General features: G+C 37.7%; 1 protein-coding gene across 6 annotated transcripts in view; it reads left to right on the forward strand.

Moving 5' to 3' along the window:
* Positions 1–20,895, forward strand: part of FARS2 (phenylalanyl-tRNA synthetase 2, mitochondrial) — a 249,547-nt gene that overhangs the window by 10,683 nt on the left and 217,969 nt on the right. For 3 of the 6 annotated variants that reach the window (XM_055800779.1, XM_055800783.1, XM_055800780.1), the window contains exon 2: positions 18,225–18,349. The exons of 2 other annotated variants lie outside the window; for them this stretch is intronic. In XM_055800779.1, coding sequence (XP_055656754.1) covers positions 18,326–18,349 — 24 coding nt within the window. In that variant the 5' untranslated portion in view covers positions 18,225–18,325. Of the gene's footprint in view, positions 1–18,224; positions 18,350–18,460; positions 18,523–20,895 lie in introns of those variants that run through there. One more of the 6 variants, XM_027789042.2, reaches the window with a different exon arrangement.

Genomic DNA, 20,895 nt, shown 5'->3' on the forward strand with positions numbered 1-20,895 from the left:
TGAGCCCTGGACTCATATATATCCTATTTTCCAACATTAATGACAAAAGAAGTTGGTGATAGTAGTCTTGTTCTTGTTACTGTAATACTCTCAAACTTTTTTTTTTTTATCTTGTGGTAGCAGGACTGGACAGAAACACAATTTAAACATATTTTAAGGTGTACTTCCTTGCTTTGCTTGCTACAGAGTATCATGGAACTAGTCCTTTAACAAGTTAGATGTCAGCACCTCTTGAACACTGTGAAGGTAGTAGTGTTCAAATACAGTGTGACGAGGTAGGTGTGCCTGAATATGTATGAATTAATCCAAGCTGCAAACTTGAACTGAACCAGAGCACAGCTGTATCGGGGAAAAAACAAATCCATTTTCAAATTTGACTTGTATTTATTTGAATAGGCAGAACTTTAAATTGAGGGGGTTTATTATAAAATTTCACGTGAGTATTTCTCAGCAGTATTGTATATAAGTGTCACTTGTTGCAGTTTAGTATTTTTTTATAAAAATACTTTCACTTTTTTTTACCCATAAGCTTTAAACATAGTTAATGCACTTTAGCAACAGTTACAGAAAATTTTTCATAATATAAGTAGAATATTTGTAGATCGTGTTTTCTGTCTTTTGGTAATCTGTGTACATTGACAGCTGTAAAACATACAAAGTGATATTTTAAAGCTTGTTAATGGAGGTTGGCTAGGCAGTTAATTGTTATAAGTCTTCTTGAGTACACTTGTTCTGAAAAGATTAAGGTTTTCCATCTTGCAGCCCAACAGTGTGTTGGGAGACTGAGGCAGCACACAGGCTTGATAAAATCATGTGGGATTTTTGAGAAATACATTATCCATCCACCTGTGGTAAATTTTAGTGCTGGAATCAAGGAAATAACACCAGAGTTCGTTAAAAAATAAATACGTATATATAATAAATTTGCTAAAAAGGCCAGGCTAAAGGAAACCAAACTGGAAATGTTTAGCAGTGCTATCTTCATTTTTGTTTTACCTTCTGAAATTTGTATTGCTGTGAGACTAACTGTATTGGGACAGATACTGTGATTGTATGAGACTTGCTGGCAGAGCTGTCTGTATTGTTTGCAAATCCTGCTGTTCATGTGCATTCGGCATTTTGTGTAGGTTAAATGGGTTGGAATGAACAGTGTCATTTAGAAACTTCTGCGGTGGGTTGTCTTTTTTTCCTTTTACAACATGCTCATCAATACTGCACTCTGTGTAGGCTATCTGCTTTTTCCTAGACTTTTTATTTTTTCCTTCTTTATTAGTATTTGCAACCCATGTGCTTTGGGATCGAATGTAAATGATGATACAGAGTTTCTAAACAGATTTTGTTTGCTCTAACATAGTAGATATTTGCAATTCTAGCCTAAGACTTTGGGTTAATAGTTCTTGAGAGATGAAGGGGTCTTCCGCTTCTAAATCCTGTTAATAGTAAGGGAACACAACAGTCTAAATCACTAGCACAGAAATGGAAGAATTAAAAAGAAAATAAATCTGGTCATTGATTTCTGTTTCACTCAGTCAACAGAAAATGGCTTCTATGATAAGGAATCATACCAAAGCAATAGGGGCTTCTGCAAAAAAAAAAAGGTAGATTATTACTTCTTAGTATAACTTGTAGGTCCCATTTACATGTTTCAGAGATAATGGGCCCTTATTAAGGAGTGTAAGCCAACAGCAGTGTTTTAAACTAGAAGAAAGTCTCCAGTGTTTTTCAAGAGCAGCATTAACACCTGGGTAAATTTATAGGAGTCAGGTTTTACTCATTGTATCTTAAACTCTAATAGGCTGTGTTATCCTGCAGCTATGTCTGTACTCAGTCAAGAGTTGAGTTTAGAACCATTTCTTACACGTCTGGACCCAGTCAAAAAAACCTGCCAGCATCGTTTTTAATTGGATGCCTAAAAGTGGCTCTGCAGAAATCTTCTCTGGCAAAGCAGAAGAAAGATGGTAGGAATTTCATTCATCACTTTCTGACACATCTCTTTAGTTTCAGGCAGGGGTTGAGTGAGAAGGGGCATGCAGACTGGGAGATCATTTCACATTCCAGTTCTGGATTTCAGGGCTCCATGAGGGATGTTTTTGCACTGCATAGGAATAAAATCCTGCTGCTCTGACTCCCAGGTCACAAGGTTCCCAGTGAGCTTCCAAGTACCTATAGCAAAGGGTACTGGGGGTGTGGTAATAAAGGCTGTAGTAACACCATTCCTTTTCCATTGTTTCTAATGTGGTTCTTGAACATGAAGGAGTTGCTAAGAGTAGACCTCTTTGGTTATACCTACGAAACTTTCTGATGTGATGGATGTGATCAAAGCAAATGCCTTTTCCAACAAGAAATGCTTGAAATCTGTCTTAGGTTAGGAAGGGTGTAAGGTGGCCAACTAGGCAGCACTGCATACACAAGTTTTGAAACTATGACTGAGCACCATTTTTCATTTAAGCTTGTGTCCTTGTATAGACAGAATGTCAAGTTTTAGACATAAACACTATTTCTCCTGTTGAAAACTGACAACTTCAGTTTTCATTTAACTGACTCTTGATTCTTGAACAGAAAAGGTTATTTTTTTATTATTTAATTTCTTATGCAATGTTCATTAGTAGCAGTGATGCATATATTGGATTCCCAAATAAAGCTTTTACAGCAACTCCTGTCCAGCTCTGCTTTAAACGAATGAGAGCCTTTAGGCTGATCTGAATGGACATCTGCTGAAACCCTGACTAGAGAGAGAGCTAAGCATCTGTGCAGCAGTGGGAGCTGAATTTTGAGGTGCTGAAATTAAGTTCTCATTTTTAATACAAGCATTTAGTGAAAAATAGAATGGGAAAAAGCACTGTTAACGAGTTGAACCAAAGGCTTTTCAGATAGGTTTCATAAATGTAATGTTCGGTTTACTCAAGTTGTTCAACAATTGTGACATTGCACTTGAAATGCAATTAAAAATAGATTCATTCCTTATTTCTTTGACTTCAGATTATCTTTCTGTTAATCTTAGGAAGCACTATAAATTTAGTGCTCTATTTCCAATACACTGGATTGACATTTTCCATGCTCAGATATGGCAATATATTGCTGCAGTGGTGGACAGTGTGGCACATAAATACATTTATTATGAGGGTAAACCTGTATGTGAAGAAAATAGTTGAAATCTTCTAAGGCTATTGATGTAACAATAATAATAGTAGTCTGTTTTCCTTCAAAACGTGGAGTAGCCTCTAATATAGCTTTATAGAAAAGATTACTTTATGTTGTCAGCTGTCAAATAATTAATTTAAAACTCAGATCTGAGGGGAGATACAAAATCTGTAGACTCATATGGAGTCCTCTTCATTTTCACACTGTTGGAATGCTTTTGATAAAGAAGAAAGCGGATGGAGTAGCAGCTAGCTGCCTGGAACTGATCCACAGCTCATTGAATTAAATGGGAATCTTTTTCATTAACTTTGATCATCCTTGGATTGAACCTGTATGCATATGATTTAATTAGTAGCAAGCTTGGGAAATGCTGGTATGTTGGCTTTTCTAGTGTCTTACCTACTGAGTTGGTAATTATATAAACCAATATATTTATATATCTACGATACAGCAAGTACAAAAGTACCCACAGTTCGCTTTCCTAGTGCTGAATCTTCATGTAAAAGCTAGACATTTTACTGCTAACCCCACCTTTTTTTTTTCTTCTTGCTGATTATAACATCATATCTGATCATCTTCTATTACACATAACACAAATCTATTTTGATGTCATTGAAAGTATTTTTATGCCAAAAAAGGGAACAGATTGTAACTCTATTGTTAAGTCTATTTTTTAAACGTATCCCCAAACCCCTTAAGTTATATTTAACATTAAGGGTTAAAAATGCACGTGTTTTATAGGTTGTCTTCACCTCAGAGCAAAAAGGAGGTTCTGTAATGTCAAATGTTGAGTTGTCCAATAAAGTATGTTTTCATCATGGATCATATTGAAGATATCTCTAGTAATCCCATCATTTTGTGGGGGTTTTGTTGTGGATTTGTTTTTTGGTTTGTTTTGGGTTTGTTTTTTGTTTTTTTAATTCTGTAATGCCATGTAGCTTCGTGTTGGGAGATGCCTTTACATTTGGTGAGAATTTGAGGGGCAGCTATGGGAAACCTTTCTGCATTAAAGGCGGGGTTGCAGCAGGTTTGTAGGTAAAGCTGTTGCACAGTCATGGTTCAGAATGGCCAAATGTCTCATCTGAACATTTGTTACATTTTTACCCTCAACCAGATTTCTATCCCATTAATCTGTGCTGTGTTGTACCTTATAGGTGAGCTATCCCAACACCTTTGCTGGGGCAATTCATGAAGGTGAGATACTGTTTGGGTGAGGGGGGAACGGTGGTGGGAGCTGGCTTTGGATGTTGACGCTGGACACAGATTCCATGTATGTGTCCTGAGTTTGCTTTGCAAATACTGGCAGACCCTGTTGTGAGTCTGAATGACTTAGAGTCTTAAGAATTCATGAAAGCTACTAGGCTTCTTATGTATTAGTGGCATAAACAGGAATAGTAGGAATAAATACCAAGGTAGAAAGGGAGGTGTTAGCTTACAAGCCTTTCTCAATTTAGCATTGGTGTAACTAGCCATAAATCTGTCACTTGGGTTTGCTTATACTTTCAATAGTTTGCACACAATTTCTAGCACAATAAACAGGGGTTCTCTAAGGTATCTGTTGTATACCTGTCAATGAAAATTAAGCTAGAAAGATTAGGTCTGTGTTGGTGAAAAAATACTAAAAGCCATCTTAATTTTTTTTTCCTCCTCTTTTTAGGGGCATTTAAGAGTTACTGCGGCAACATTTAATATTATGCCAACAAAATGCTGAGGGTTTAGGTGGTATTTTCTCTGCTGCTTTGCAGGAAAAAAGTTTCTGTAGCCACTGCAACATAGCACAGAACATACATTACTTTTGAGGGAAACTACCTTCTTAAATAAGCATGACACATGCTCAGGCCATGATGATGTTTGATTCTCTATCACTTACAGTGATTTTGTGGGACATGTATTACAAAAATATCTATATGCTTTAGGAAGTGATCCAGACCTTGGAAAAGGGATGAGTAGGTGATCTAAGAAGTTGGGGTTTTTTCTTTTTTCTTTCCTTTTTTTTCTTTGTCTTTAGCTGCTGCTGAGCTTATATTGCTAGTTCTCCATTTGTATTTGAGAAGGGACATAGGTTAGCAAAATATTTTTATCTCTTGCCTTTGGTTCTCAAAAAATTAATAACCCCTTTTAGAAGGGGAACTATACTTTTAAGATACAAATCTCTGAAACAGGAGAATGAAAACCTATATATGGTCTACTTTTTTGGTGTTAAACACAGATGAAAGCAGAAAAATATTGTTTAATATATTTAATGTATTGTGAAGCAAGATACCATATTTTGCTGGTTATATATTTTGAAACAACATAGGTAAATGATATGGGCATTGTACAAGTTGAGAAAACTGATCTTGCTCTATCAGAAATCTGCTGTTTGATGACTGCCACGAGATTCTCAAGGATGTAACTATAGAATAGTTATCTGACCTGTTACACTCAGAAGAAACTAGTATTTGGTTTCTTGTGTTTGAATGCGTCAGATCTTCTGATGTAGCTTATTGTTTCTGTGTAGTCTGCTGTTTCAAAAAATTCCCATCATTGCCGTCACGCTTCCCCATACCTTTGAAAAAGCAGACCTTCAAAAAGCAGTGTCTCTTGGTCTTTGGCCCAGGATCATCTGCAGAGAAATGTGTGGTTTGTGTTGCACAGTCCCTCTGTGCACGTATGGTTTGACTCCACAGTCTCCAGTAATCCCTCTACATCTACAGTGAAATGCAATGGCAGCTTGTTTCAGATTTCTGGATGTTAATCAATCTGTTCACACTTAAAGGTGTTGCAGGCCAGTGAAAGTAGCGAGTATCATGTATGAATGATATGAAAGAAGCAAAGTGGATGTACGTGTACACAGAGTGGCAGATTGCCTGTGTGTTCTTTAGCAATGACCTTTATCAGTGAGAGTAGACTCAAGTTGTGTAGTTTTTTGAGAACCAGAGTGCTACTTTTGTTTGAAGTGTTGCTGGGTGCAACGTTTTGCCATCACTTTTTGAAGACACTGTTGGGTTCAGTTTAATATTTATTCTTAAAAATTCCAGGTTTTAAGCACAGATTCCTAAGGAAATGACAGCTGTAAGATGGTATTTGTCCATCATCTGTAAGCCCTCTTTTTTTCCACTTCATTCAGATTCACAAGGAATGTCCAGATTGCCGAAGACAGCAAGTTACATGTGGTGTGTGAGAATAAAGGGCTTAATAAAGAAGAGAGATCCTGTTAATGCCTCAGCTAAAGCAGAAGTAGCAGGATGAATTTTTCCCTTCCCACTGAATCTGCAAAACGAGCTTTGCCTCCAGACACAGAGGAAATAAAGTTTTGGTGGTTCTGCTGCTTGCAAAAAAAGCTTACTGTAAACTCCTTACCCTAAGGATGAATTATGTTCCATTGGCTGACACATCTTACAAAAGCGGAAAAGAGAATGGTGCTGTCTGAAATATTTTAAAAGAACCGAGAGTGAATGCTTTATGAAAAAGTGTATACGTTGCCTTTCAGACTATTTTAGAAGAATAGTGTGTCTATAGGGGAGGTCTTGAGACAGAAGATGCTATTTTTCTTAGTCTTGGGGATCATTAGCAAATGTTGGAATTTCATAGAAATGGTAATCAGCTGTAAATGTAAACTGTTAGATTGTTGCAGAGGGAGAAGGCTGCTTAGACGTGTTACCATAAAGTTTATTGTCTACTTCTTTAAAGCTGTCAGCGTGTTGCCATCACCTGGAAAAGCACACGATAGCTTGTCATAAATGTATCAACTTTTTTACTCAAATGAACATCTCCATTGGTGGTGTATGAGATCTTAAATGAACTATTTTTAGATAAAAGCTGTTCTCATTTTGTGGTTTTTACCACACCACACACACACCTTCCATGCCACAACTCAGTTCTGAAGTAGAAATATTCTAAATGTTTGGAATATAAATCCAAAACTAGGAAAAATCATTTTACAAACAGAAGTCCAAGAAATCAATTTAACTTTTTAAAATTCTTATTTTTTGTTTCACTGTAGAAATCATAGAAGTCTTGCACTATATTTTGTTTATTCTCAGCACTGTGGGTAAGCAGCTTTGCAGGAGAATCCTGTTGTTTTACCTTATAGAGGTAATTCTGTTGTCTTGCCTTTTTCTATTACCTTATAGAGTTGCGAAGCCCATCAGTATGTTGTGTGTGTAGCTAGATGCAGAAGGAAAAGAAAAAGTATGGCATTTGTAGTACATTGTGTGCTTCAGGTCAGGCATAAGCAAGGTAGGTTTCTAAGGCCGGAGAAGTGGATGTATAAATGTGAGATTAATCTTTGTGTGACTTGTCAAGAAACTTGTGCACCTTTGAATCTTTCCCTGGTTTTGCATGTGTAGTCTCTGCCCATTCTCCCTTTTTGAAAATATGAGTTAGCAGGTTGATTTCATGTGTTAGCAAGCAAGTGTATTTTTTGGGTGGGTCTCTGAGGAACTCCGGGGGGAGAGAATTAAATCAGCTACAATTACGTTCCCTGGAGAGGCTGTGGAAATTCTGTCTATCCCTGGAGACATTCAAACCGAAGTAGACAAGTCCCTGGGCAACCTTGAACAGGGTGTTGGACTAGAGCACCTCCAGTGGTTTCTCTGAACCTAAATTATTCTATGATTCTGTAATTCTATGAATTACGAAAGTAAACTTTGTATTTGCTTCTAAAGGAGGCTGGTCCTGGGCTTTATTGTTATCTTCAGCAAATGTTGAGTCCTGTCATCCCTAAGCCCTACCCTGTGACTGTCCATCTCTTGCTGTCATTGAGCTTCGCTTTCCTTGTGGGCGGTTTTGCTCCTCAGTCACATGACTGTATCAGTCATGAGAAATTAGAAAGTGGGAGATAGCCCTTCGCCGTCCATAACTGATGCATTAATTCTGTGGAGAACTTGTAACAGATTTTAAACAAGGTTGTGCATGCTGTGATGAACTGGGACGTGGAGAATTCCAGTTCCTAAGCCACTGGGTTCTTTGTCTCTGGATCATGTTATCCTGGATTTTGGACTTTTTTGGAGTGAACTAAGTTGGAATGACTGAACCCAAGGAGAGGGCTCACGTATCCTGAGAGCAAGATTTAACACAAACTCTTTTCCTTATACTGCTCATTTGCTTAGCCCCGCAGTTTCTCTAATTTTCTATGTGTACTGAGAAGGCTGCTCTTTTGTGGTACCCATGACCAGCAAGAGGCAACCACAGTAACAGTAGTAGTTAATTACCCATTTTGAGAACTGGACATAGTCATTTTTCCTATTCCAGGGAAAATTACTGCAATTCCAAAATCTGGTGGAGAAATACAACTCTTGCTGTATTTTCTGTTTCCATTTCCCATTGTTTCTATTAAAGATTTTTGGAGAAGTGGCAGTATGCTTGAACAATTAATGCAGTGGGCTATCTGAGGCCAGTTAGATTGTTTGAGCACTGTAGTACATGGAAAAATCCTCTATGCAACTTGAAGTGGTTGGACAAAGCAGGATGCATTTTTCCAGTCCCCATTCCCCTTGTGCATACATGCATCAACACACATTATGCTCATTGCAACCAAACAGCCTGCCTTTGGGAGTTCATGCCTCAGGTGTGCATGGTCAAGGCAGCATCTTGGCTTAGGTGACCTTATTGTGTTATTGGAAATATTCAAAGAAATTAGACTTTTAAAAAGATTCAAATAGATTTCAAATTGAATTGCTTTCCATTGCTTCAAATGTGACGTGCTGTATAAAAAATAAGATGACAAGCTAGTAGTATTTTTAGAGGTCGTCCTTGATGCTGGTCTGGCAAACATATATTAGGTAATATATTTACATCATGAAATGGTGTCACCTTATACATCACTCTTAGAATGTAACGTCCGATAGTACCTAAGATTTGCAGCTGTCAGACTGTACCAATTCAGAGCCTGACTGATGATATGTAATGATCTCATCACCAGATATGAATACAGAATTCTTAGAAAACCATGGTGGCATTTCCTACTGATGGTTGCTAATACAGGTTCCCTTTTGATGGCCTGTCCAGCACCTTTTGATATTTTTAACCTGTGATTTGCATTTGGAACTAGGCTCTGTAGCTTTTACCCTCATAGGAAGCCAGAGCATAAACAGAGCAAGATATGAAGCACCCTGTCTGTAGAAAGAATCTGGAAATTCTTGAGGATTCTCTGTGTTGATCCTGAACTAAAAACCTAGAGATAAATAAACTACACCCTGGGGAATCAATGTGTACCAGGTACTGATGACTGCTATGTAATGCAAGTGATCATTGTGTCTTCTATCATCATTATCCTCTCCTTTTACATGAGGTGATAAATAATTTGAAAAAGCTGATTCTTGAATAAAGGTGCACAGAGGGTAAAAGCTCTGGGTGGACCTTAGCAGCCAAGACAGCTCATTGCCATTGCTTAGTAGCAACAGGATGTCTTACAGGTAGCATAAAAAACTGACGCCTCCCTCTCTTGGCTTCTCTATATGAAAGAGGAAAAGATATTGCTACATTCACTTCATGCCTTTACTGTCTTTTGGATTATTGCAAGAAAAAAAATGTACTATTTATTTTCTCAATGAAATGCAGAGTGCTCCAAGATGAGATTAACTCAACAGAGGAATGCACAACCTTTACTACAATGAGCAACTTTACCCAGATGACTTATTTGCTGAAAATAATTAAGGAAATCTGGGTAGCTGGAAACTTTCATCTACTGTACACCAGAAGGAGCATCTGGTTTGTTTTGCTCATTTGTTTGCTTTGCTCATGGAAGCTCCCTCATTTTCCAAGCCAGCCAGGAAAACCAGCAGAATTATTTAAATGAAACTCTCCCTAGCACGCTATGATAAGGTCAGATAATTAGATTAATACCCTTAGAGTGGATACACAGATTAGCTTAAAAACAAAACCACCCCCCCGATTCAGCTGTCACAAGTTGTTTTCTGGTATAGGAGGACAGAGAATAGAGTTCACCTGGCTGATAGCAGGCTGGTTGCACTTTGTCAGCACTAGGGCTGTTGTCCTAGAAAGGCTCTGATGTTTGGTGCCAGCATCAGCAAAGATTTCATGCATTTAATTTGTTCTTCCAATGTAGCTAAAATCAGTTTCAGATGTTCACTCTCTGAGGAAGGAATCTTTTTAAGCAGGTAAATGTTCTTTTAAAGCCATTTTCCACAAAATACATGGTTTTGTGTAGAAATAAGCTAAAATGAGTTTATTAAAAAGATTCAGTGGTACCTGACAAAATGAGATTTTGTACTTACTGTGTCATTGACCTATTGATTGTTCTCTTTATATGAAAGTAATTATCTTTTTCAAACTAGTGGCCCTTCAGATATTTAGATTTGAATGGATCTTTTTGCTGGTTGTACTTCTATAAATGATGGTTTCCAGAAGTATAATTGTTATGGGCGGGCTAGTTACCAAGTTCTTTTCAGGGAGGCTGGCACTAACTGTTACTAAGTCTGGTATCCTCAATGGAAAGGAAAGGGAAGAAACACCCTGCTTTTGCATTGTGATGAGCAGATACCGAATAACTCTGGGTAGGTTCAAGAAAAAGCTCTGTTGAACACAGCTGTAACAGTTTGTTTGCTATGTATGGTAAAATTTCATCTTCAAGAGGAATTCGATCAAAACCTGGTCCTGCTTCCACTGAGGCAAACAGAAAGATTTCTTCCAGGAAGACTTTTTGAGCCCAAATTCTAAAATGCTGAAATATTTTTTCAGGTCTCAGGTAGAGTAATTCTTATTAGCTACCTGTATTGAATCAAATGTGAATAGTTAATATCCTGTGATCCAACCTTGAGAGCTTATTTACTTTGGTGGAAGGCTTTGGTCATTTGGACTTAAACAGTCTTCTGTTTGAACTGTATCTGAGAGTTCTTTAACTCACATTATTTCAAAAAATGTGGGCCAGTTCGCTGATGAACCAAATGACGTTAGCCATTTTATACTACTTGATTGTGAGTTCATGCTAATGCAGGGAATACAGAACAGTGGAAATAATGTGTGTGGCTACAGCATTGTCTTCTGTGCTTCAGCTGGAAGAGCTGGGCTTTGTAACCGGTGCTTGGTAAAGGTGCTTGAGACTTTAGGAACCAAGTGTCTTGCTTTAGTCCCAGGGACAGTTGGGCAGACTTTTTGTAATGATACAAAATGTTGAAGACAACCAAGTTTAAAGGAATTTACACAACTAAAATAACTTTAATGTTGAAGAAAATGGTTTCCTGAGTATTGAATTGAAGAGAGAAATAAGCTTTCAGTTGGTACATAGCTTTTCTGCGTTACGCGTAGTGTAGTATCTGTTTGCTTTGTTTTACTATGGGCAGTTTTAAAAACTTACAGGTTTTTTGGAAGTTCTTAAAAATCTGTTGTAGTAACTATGAAGGAACTCTGGCCTCATACGTACAGACATTTACAGAACACTGGCCTGTGTGGATATGTTTGCTCATTTTGTGTTTTGTATTTCCTCAGAAGTGCTTTTTGTTGTATTCTCCTTCCTCTTAATACATGTTTATGAAAGCATAAATTTAGATCTGATGCATTTTTGCCAAATGAAAGGCAAAATTTAGTGCAAAACACGCACAAGTGTGTTTTTCAAAGATGGTGGTGAATGTATGAACGCCGGCCCTGTTCTGAATAACTTTGTGTGAATCCAGTAGTTTAATGTGACTAGATCACTTTTATTGAGGTGGTAGAATCAGTGATGTTAAACAGAACGGTTTTCTTCCAGCTGTGTATGTCATCTATGATATACTTCTAAATAAAAATTAATATACTTCTGAACCAAAAGGCCAGCTTAGAAATAACTCAGTCTTAACAAGTTTGAATTCCTGCTTCAAACTGTTATGCCTTCGTTCACTGCAAAGACAATGTTTGGAGCTGATAAAGGTTAGTGCTAAAGAAGAGGCATTTTGCTTTCAAACTCAGGGAGGCAAACCAACCTGTGTGTTTTAGTTTTCTCTTTCACCCCATTTCTTTTTGTAGCGGCACTTTGGGACACCTGAGCATTCCTCATTTCCCCTTCTGCCAACTCTGACCTCCTTTCTCAATCCACGTTTAGAATCGGCAGGATGGTACTTGTCACCGTTAGAGGAGGTAAACTAAGCTTGTACCATGGCTCTTACCCTTCTTTTTGAATGGACGTACTTTCTGCTGCTGTTAGCTCCAGAGGAGTACTAATTTTTCACATTCTGAACTGCCTCTCTTATTTAGGATTTTGCCATCAGTCTGCTCAGTTGGCCTGAGATACCTTTCTGAAGGCATTTTGAAGGCGGTGATAATTACAGAGGTTTTGCTTATTTAAAAGGAAGTTTTTGGAGCTTTCTGTTGTCATGAATTCTCACAGCTACTGACTTAACCAGGTACTTCCAAGGGTCTTGTTAAAGCATTATTGTGTTTGCGGCAAGTAGTTGTTAAGCCGTGTAAGACCCAAGTAAATATTTTAAACAAACAGGTCTGCTGAAAGCATGGGAGTAGTGCTGAAGGAATTGCATTATTTTATACTTTTTCTAGTAAGGGATATTTATTAGGGTGAGCAGATGGGCACTACTCATTTTTGGCATTCATTGATAAGCCTGCTACCTCTCCAGGTGGCTCAACAAAAATGATAATGCTGTGGCACTGCTCCCATTTTATTTTTATTTCTCTCAGACTAGTTCGTCACCTGTCTCTCTTCTCTTTTAAAGCCATCTGCTGGATTTTTTTTGTTTCTGTTTTTGGTTGTTCTGTGTTCTAAACTCACTATGGTATCTCCAATAGAGGCTGATGCAAAGTCTTTGTATGTTTGCTGGCTGCTGGGCTTAAGGATGTCTCCTTTTTGTCATCTTCTCTGTAGCCATCTTGTGAGTCTCACTTTCCCCAGCCTGTCTTTATGAAGTAATCCATGCACCACTGAATTATGCTTGTCCTTAGTGGAGTGTTCTACCACTTTTCATTATTAATATAACAGTTCTCTTACATTTTTAACATTGAAATATTAAAAGAATGAAGAACAATTCAGAATCCATCCTCTGTTGCATTTGCTCTCGTCGCAGGAGAACGGAAGAACAGAATTTTGTCATGCAAGTGATTAAAACACAAGTTTCATCTATATAAAAATACATTTTAAAAGGTTTAATCAAGAATGTATTTCTTCTCTGAAGGGATGAGATAGGGAACATGATTCTGAAATCTTCTAAAATCAAAACCCTCTTCTTTTGAGTGTGTGAGACTGTCTAGACTGCCTTTAGAGCTAACCATGTAGGACTAACCCACACCCATCATGAGCGTGCTTCTCTGAGGCAGCCCAATAGTTCTTTTCCCCACTTGCTCCATATTCAGGTTGAAGTCTCCCCACTTGGATATCTTCGTTATGATAAGTGCACTCCATTTTCTTAGGAAGTGTTTTGAATATATGCAGTTTTGCTGCCTATTAGTTTAAAATGTATGGCCTGGCTGGATTTGAGAATGGGATCGACAAAAGGTGTCTGTGTGATACCAGACCAAACAGCTTCTATGGCTGAGGGGCCAGGCCACTGTGCTGCGGCTCTGTTTCCCCACGGCTTCCTACTCTTCTTCCTTGCAAACTCATCCTCCTTCCCTTGCCTTGGAGGGCAGAGCTCCTTCGGTGTGGATGAGGAGTGCACTCTCGCCCTGAGAGACCCTGGAGGGAAATGTGGTACCTGCAGACCGTGAATTCTCTGCTGTCCTCATGGTTACTGCATTATTTTCTCATAACCCGTCCTTACGTCTCCTCTTGCTCTGCTGTTTTAATGAATAGCAACTGTCAGTGGTACAGAAAGGACAGAGATAAATGATGGATGATAGATTTGAGGAGGCAGAGTGAAGTTCTACAGATGTGGGTTTTTTGTTTTGTCAGAGTGAGGTTTTACAGTTTATTTTTCTGAGTGGTAGTGTAATATCTATTCTGGGATTTATACTAATAATAGATTATTATAATCAGTTCAATCAGTAATGGCTTCAGACCACTGAGAACTGATGTAATCCACAGTGATAAAGCTACTGGGTAATCAAGAGTGAAATTTATAGATATTTACATATATTTACATTTTTACAGAGTTCATACTGTGTTCTTGCAACTTTTCTGCATGCCAGTTTGCCTCTGGTGAATGACGTATTTTATCCATGGCTTTGAACTCTTCTGGTTGGGGTGGTTTTTCCCTGCACAATTATTCTGTTTGACTTTGCATTTCTGTAATATTGAGCTTTAAACTACAGGAAACAGATTGAAGCATTGATAGCAGTAGTTTGTTATGATGGAGAGCCATGTGAACACAGTTGAATTTAGTTTGAACTTGACCCCCCCCCAACAAATGTCAATCCCTCCCCCCCCCCAAAAAAAAAGATATTTTCAGAAGGGATTTCAATACAAAGGGAAGTCAGCCTAGGTATCTGGGTTTCAACAGTGATGGTCTGAAACAGTGAGCAGCGATAAGTATTCCATCTGTGTCAGCCAGGACTGCTTGAGGGAGAACCTATATGTTTTCATCACTGCAGTCCATATTGGTTTTATTTCAGTAGTTTAAGTCCCCCATCTCAAGTTCAAGGTATATTGCTGATACAGAAAGGTTTGGAGTCACTTTCTGTGGCTTTCCACTAACCTCTGGAATGAAGCAGCACTCAAGTCACAGAACAGATTGGTAAAGAAAAATCAGATTTTAATGCAAAAAAACCTCTAAATGAATGTGACCCCTGAGGACCCTGTGTTGTTTCTCATCCTACTTCATTTCTTGCAATTCATTTTCTATTCCAGCTTGAACCTGTAGAGAAACCTGGCTAGTGGATATAAAATAAGGCTGTCTTTTGGAAAAACAGGTGTGTCCCTTTTGTTTTAAATCACAGTACAAATGGCCCAGTATCTAGTGCAAGGCATATATAATGAATTACTTCCTTGAATCAAGGCTGATGTATGTGGATAATAACAGAGGCATTCGTACATTCATTTATTTAATAATGTAGACATAACAGTGTTTTAAGAGAGTAATAAAACAATATGGTCAAAGTGTAGGTATTAGCCAAAATGCTTTGTGAGTGCAAATTTTTAACAGTTTTTGTGGTGAAACTTACTCATTTGCCTCATTTGAGGCAAAAGAGCCCTTCAAATTGAGGCAAATCTGAAAGAGAGTGTCAGTTCTAGATTTCCCTTGCAGCTGTTGCACGTCTTTATTTAAAGTGTCCTCCTTTTCATCTTTTACTTAGTGTTTTCGTAAGCAACTGGGCTCAATCCTACTGTCAGGTAAATCAGTGCAGCTACATGAGGCATCTGACCCATAGGTTGGTGTTCTGTCTTGTGCTCTCATAAAGGACTGAGATATTGATATTATCATCTACAGGAGAATTGCAGCATGGTGGAAAGGGGATGGCATGCATGTGGGACATCTTAGAATAAAAATAATGTTTTTTTTTAAAAGGAGAGGTGAAAATAATAAAAAATAAATGGATTATTACTAAATATTTTAGAACTTCACCCTGCTCAGAAATACACCTTAAGAAAGGTCATCTAGAGAGGAGGTAAGTAGAGGGAAATGCGCATGAATCTTCAGTTCTATAGATCCTTAAAATCTATGGGTTTTTCCTTACTGTTTTTAACATAAAATAGCAAAGTTCAATCATTACTGATGTGAAAATAGGAAGGAGCATTATATTATCTAGATTGACAGTGTGAGTGGGACTGTCAGAGGGATTTCATCTATTCTGTCCCATAGCTCCTGGTTAGGGAAGGGCGTATCTTTCCGAGACGTGTTCGGTCTCAGTGTAAATAGTTTGGTTAATGGAAATTGTATCACACATGTTCCCAGGTAATTTCAAAGAGCAAGAGATTGGATAGTAGTGTTCCTCAATCAACTAGAGAAAAGCATAAACAAGTAATGGCTTATAATCAAATACATTATATATATAATTTGTATGTGTGTATGCACACATATGTAAAATGGCACTGACATGACAGGTTATCCACGATAAGCAGCAAATTTGTTACCAGCTGCTGGGTTGGATCTATCCTAAATCAAGGCCTGTTGATAGACTAGGGAACAATTTTATTTCAGCCCTGTTCCATACCCCAGCTTCACCCAAGGTAGTATTTTTTCCTTTCCAGGTGTGTCCCTTTCCACAGTATGTGTGACTTGGGCTTTTCTCACCTTTCCTCACAGATGTTGAAAGGGATGAAAGTGCTCTTGTATATTCAAATCAAGATTACAAACCATACATGCTTCATTTGCAAGAAACGTAAACAGATTTTAATTGTGCTTCCTGTTGTCAGAGCTTCCTTTTTAATTCATGTGTGGTAAAGCAAATTAAATGGTATGCTGATAGTTTCAAACCATGACTTATTTTTTTGTGTATTTGAACTAAAGTCTTTATGTTGGTGGGTGCATTTACCAGCCACCTTTGTTCTGGGCTTGGAAAATTACAAGTTTGTATTTCTAAGCTTCTTCCACAAGGAAAGTATGCTTATAAAATGCAAGCTTGCTTTCTGTTCTCATCCTCCCATTCCAGAAGCTGCAGACATTAAGTAGAATGCCACGTGATATGAGATGCTTATAAAAATGTGATAAAGGGCAGGCATGGGTGGAGACCTCTGCTTTATTTTTTTACTTTATCTCAGTTGGGAAGAGTTTTTGTATCTGTGCATCACTAAAATAGTCTCAAAAACCAGGAAAACACAAGCTTCCTTTAAGATGCTTGTCTTCTAACTGTTTGGTTTCTTAGGGGTGACAGGAAAAAATACCTCCAATGAAGAAAATGTGACTTTCCCATCACCCCCTCCAAGTATCACAAAGACATACTCTTCTCTCCCTAAGCATAAACAAATAAACAACAAAAAATCAGCTGATTTTCTTTATTTTTTCTTTTAATATCTACAATTATTCCATTTTATGCCAGTGTGTTATCACTGTTCCTTCGATAACTTTACAGACTCTTTGAAGTAATCTGGATGAGTTTAGGGGTCATGTGCATAGCTTCCTAAACCTGAGAATTATGATGGAAGACAATTCTATTGAAGTTTATGGTGTGTAGATAAAGGCTTGGAAGATTTTTAATTAACCTGAAGGATTAAACCATTACAGCTATTGTTCTTGTCTTGTAAGAGTTGAAGAAACGGTAAACTGCTCATTAGATATGGGTAGTATTTAAACAGGAAAATAACTCTGTTTTCTTAATACTTTGGGAATTAAATTACTAGTTACTTGTGGGGTTTTGATAGACTCCCAAATAAAGGGAAGAACAGTAATTAATCAGGACCTGTGTGAAGGCTGCTGTAATAAACAGAGAGCAGTATCATGTTGCTGGAAAACAGATGAACCAAAATAATTATTCTGGTTGATTGTGCATGTGCTATGTGTTACAGGTTAATCTGAGGCCAAAAAAACAGAAGGATTAAATCTTGGGGTGCTATGAGTTGATGGGGCAAGAACGGCCTTGTGGTTTTGTTCTGGTATTTCATTTTATTTTGGTTGTGTATTGTATTGTTGTGGTTGTGTATATGTGTATTTGGTTGTGTATATGTATTGTAAGCTTCTCTAGGGAGTGATTCAGAGCAGGTGCCTCAAGTGAAGAAAATCTGTTTAGTTGATAGAAGAAAAACTTTGTTTTTTCAGGACGCTGAGTGTTCTGCTCTGATCTGCTGAAGCAGTTGAGATGTTTAATTTAGTATTATGAAGACACTGAAAAGTATAAATGCCTTGCTGGGTTGGTGTCAGATCACATGCCAAGTTACAGGTGGGGAACGAGAGACTAGAGGAAGATTAGGGAGGAGTGGGATATATTTATTGTAAATAAGTAATGAAAGGCTGTGGCCAGAGAAGATAAGGTGTTTATAAAGTGTAGAAGGATGTTCTGTAGGAGAGTGTGATCACATGTGCCTGTGGCTGTGTATGAGTTTGTTGCATTGAAAGGGAAGAAAATAGATTGTGGAGCATACCTCAATCAGATTAAAAGGTTGAAAAGAAATAATGACACAAGAGAACAGTGTAAAACTTAATACGTTTCTTTTTTTGATATTGGCAAAAAGAATGCAAAAAACAAACACAGAGTTAAATAGGGCATTGAAAGTGTGTAATAAATATATAGGGGATATAGTGCGGATTAGAAAGAAGGTAAACCAGAAGATGTTTTATATGCTGCAGGAATTCTGAGAGGAGTAAGTGAAGACTTTCTCTCCTTTTCAAATGGTGTCTCCATCCCTTCCTGTTGACAACTCGCTGCACTGTCTGTTTACACCTTCCAGATGGTGTTTGGGGATACCGGCTCGGTGAGTTTCTCCTGACTCCTTGAGTTAGCATAGATAATGCGGTATGCTTTTTTTTAAGATACATATAAAGTTATTTTTGGCATTTTTTTTAATTTGCTCCACCACCTTCAGGGGTTGAGGTGAGGCAGACTGGCCTGTAGTTCCCCAGATCCTCTTGCTTGACCTCCTTGAAGGTAAGACTGACATTTTTTCTCCCATCTGTTTTCAGCTAAACTTACCTAGAGAAGAAGTTTAGATTGCAGTTACCTTTTCTTCATGTAACTTGCTTGATATTTTTGTAAAGACACTTTTACCTTAGACGCTGAAAATAATACTGTTCACTGAATTTAACTTTCCTATTTGTTGATCAAATTTTCACCTTACAGTTGGAAGCAGGTTGTATTTGTACCAAATAAAAATTAAGGTTGTATACTAAAAGTAGTATAATATATCTTGTTAATTGTTTTTGTCCTTTCTTCCGCTTCATTATCTGGAACCAGCCCAGGTTAATTGAGAGTTGGAACTCTATTCCAGACTACCATCTTTAGAGAATAACCAGTTTTCCTGAAGACATCAGGAGGAGATTGTTAGGGAAGGCACTGATAAGGCCTGCCTTTGATGTGCGTGAGAAATCATTCATGCGAGCTGGCAGCTCTTACTACCCCATCAGCTCAAAACAGCAACATTCATTCTGGTCATGGAAGGGGAAGCTCGTGGACTGATGGGAGCAAACAGGACATCAGTCAAGCTGAATTGATTTAAATCGTAATTACAAATGGATTCTTTAAAGGCATAGGGAAGCTTTTGTGCATTTTATGTTGTTTTCCTTGAAAATGCTTCGTTGTCAATGGCTGGCAAAAAAATAAGTCATTTGGTAAATAATATTAGTCCTTTATGCTAAAATGAGCATTGATTTTGTACTTTTAAGCAATTAACAGAAATATAGCTATTTTCTTAATATTTACACATTCTTATCTTATAAAATAACAATTGGTACGTTTCCTGTTTACCAGCTAATAATTAATTTTGATCTGGGACATGTACAGTTGCATTTGGATGGAAATTTGAGTTCAGTTACAAATACAGAAGCCTAACATTTTAAACTTGTCCCCCAAAACATATTCCACAGTCAAAACTGGTGGAATAGACTAAACAAAGGCAGTATTTTTATTGAATTAAGCAGTTTGTTTCTGGATATCATGGCCTTCTAGTTTTTGTAATTAATGTATATCATCTTGAGAAGGAAAGATACAGGTGGTTTTGGTCTGACGAACCTGTTACAATTTTCTCTGGGAGCAGTTATTCATGGCGTATGGTGACATATGATTCTTGAAGTGGCAAAAAGGTGTTTATGTTATCTTCCATGTTATTTTAGAGAGTTATTCTGATCTATGTTTTATTACAATAATTAAGTAATCCCAGGTGTTAGCAGGTGCTTGTTTTGCTATGGAGAAAGTTAGTGTCCCCTAGCTTTGTTTTTTATACAGTTTTGCTTTATTAATGATTTAAGAATTAAGTGCATAATTTTTTTTTATCTTGCTCATTTTGACATGTTTGCTCCTGTCTATTTGGTTGTGGGTTGTGTGAGATGAGGACTGTGTATGTTCATTCAGGGCTTAGGGTAAGACTTCAAGCTTCAACCAAGGCTTTGATCTAGGCTTCCTCCATTCCAATGATGATGATAATACTTGCGCTAAGTGAAGGAACATAAATTTTCTTAACATGCCTCAGACAAATTTTCATTTAAATTCTGCCTTGTCAGCTGTTCTCAAGTAAGGAGACCTTTACATTATTTGAGTCTGTGATGCCTGAGCCAGCAAGTCCGACCTTTCAGATCGGAAGTGTCATCACACAGCCTGCCTGGACACATGGCAGGGAAAAGGCTGTGGGGTTGTCTCTTCCTGTTACATGAGAAAACACAGGCTACCTCAAACCTCACACCATCTGAAATTCAGACCAGTGCAGTAGATCTGTGTCCTGGGATCCATTGCATGCACTCAAACCCCAAGATGATCCAGCTTTCAGGAGGAATCAGCCATGACTGTTGCAATGTGATTGCCTTCAGTGCTGTTTTACTGCCTTATTTTGATGATGAATTAAGCCTAGGTTGCATAGGGGCAAATAAAGAATAATAGAATAAAGTATAAATATATGACTCTATAAATCTCCTCCAGAATGTACAGTGTCTGAAAGGTTAATGTAATATGCAATAGTTAATGTAAGTGCTGACAGCTCACATACTAAAGTGGCTTTTAAGAGATAGCTGCAAACTTACTTATATTACTAACTGAAAACTTATTTCTGTATTTTGGTGAATTTAGCATGCAAGTAGAATTAAGATATTTGAAGAGTCAAAACTTGTGGTATTTGGGTTTTGCATGGGAGGTCTGTAACCTTCAAACCGATTTAATAGCAGTATGCAATAACATTTGCTAAAGTGCATGTACAGCATGTATATTATATGTTTATGTTTAGGGAGATTGGTTCATCAAGGATACCTTAAATTGTAGGGTTTCCCAGCCTTTTCTTTTTTTTTTCCCCTTTTACCTTTTTCTCTCCCCCCCCCC

Source organism: Falco peregrinus, chromosome 3 (assembly GCF_023634155.1).
Source record: "Falco peregrinus isolate bFalPer1 chromosome 3, bFalPer1.pri, whole genome shotgun sequence".
Taxonomy (NCBI): domain Eukaryota; kingdom Metazoa; phylum Chordata; class Aves; order Falconiformes; family Falconidae; genus Falco; species Falco peregrinus.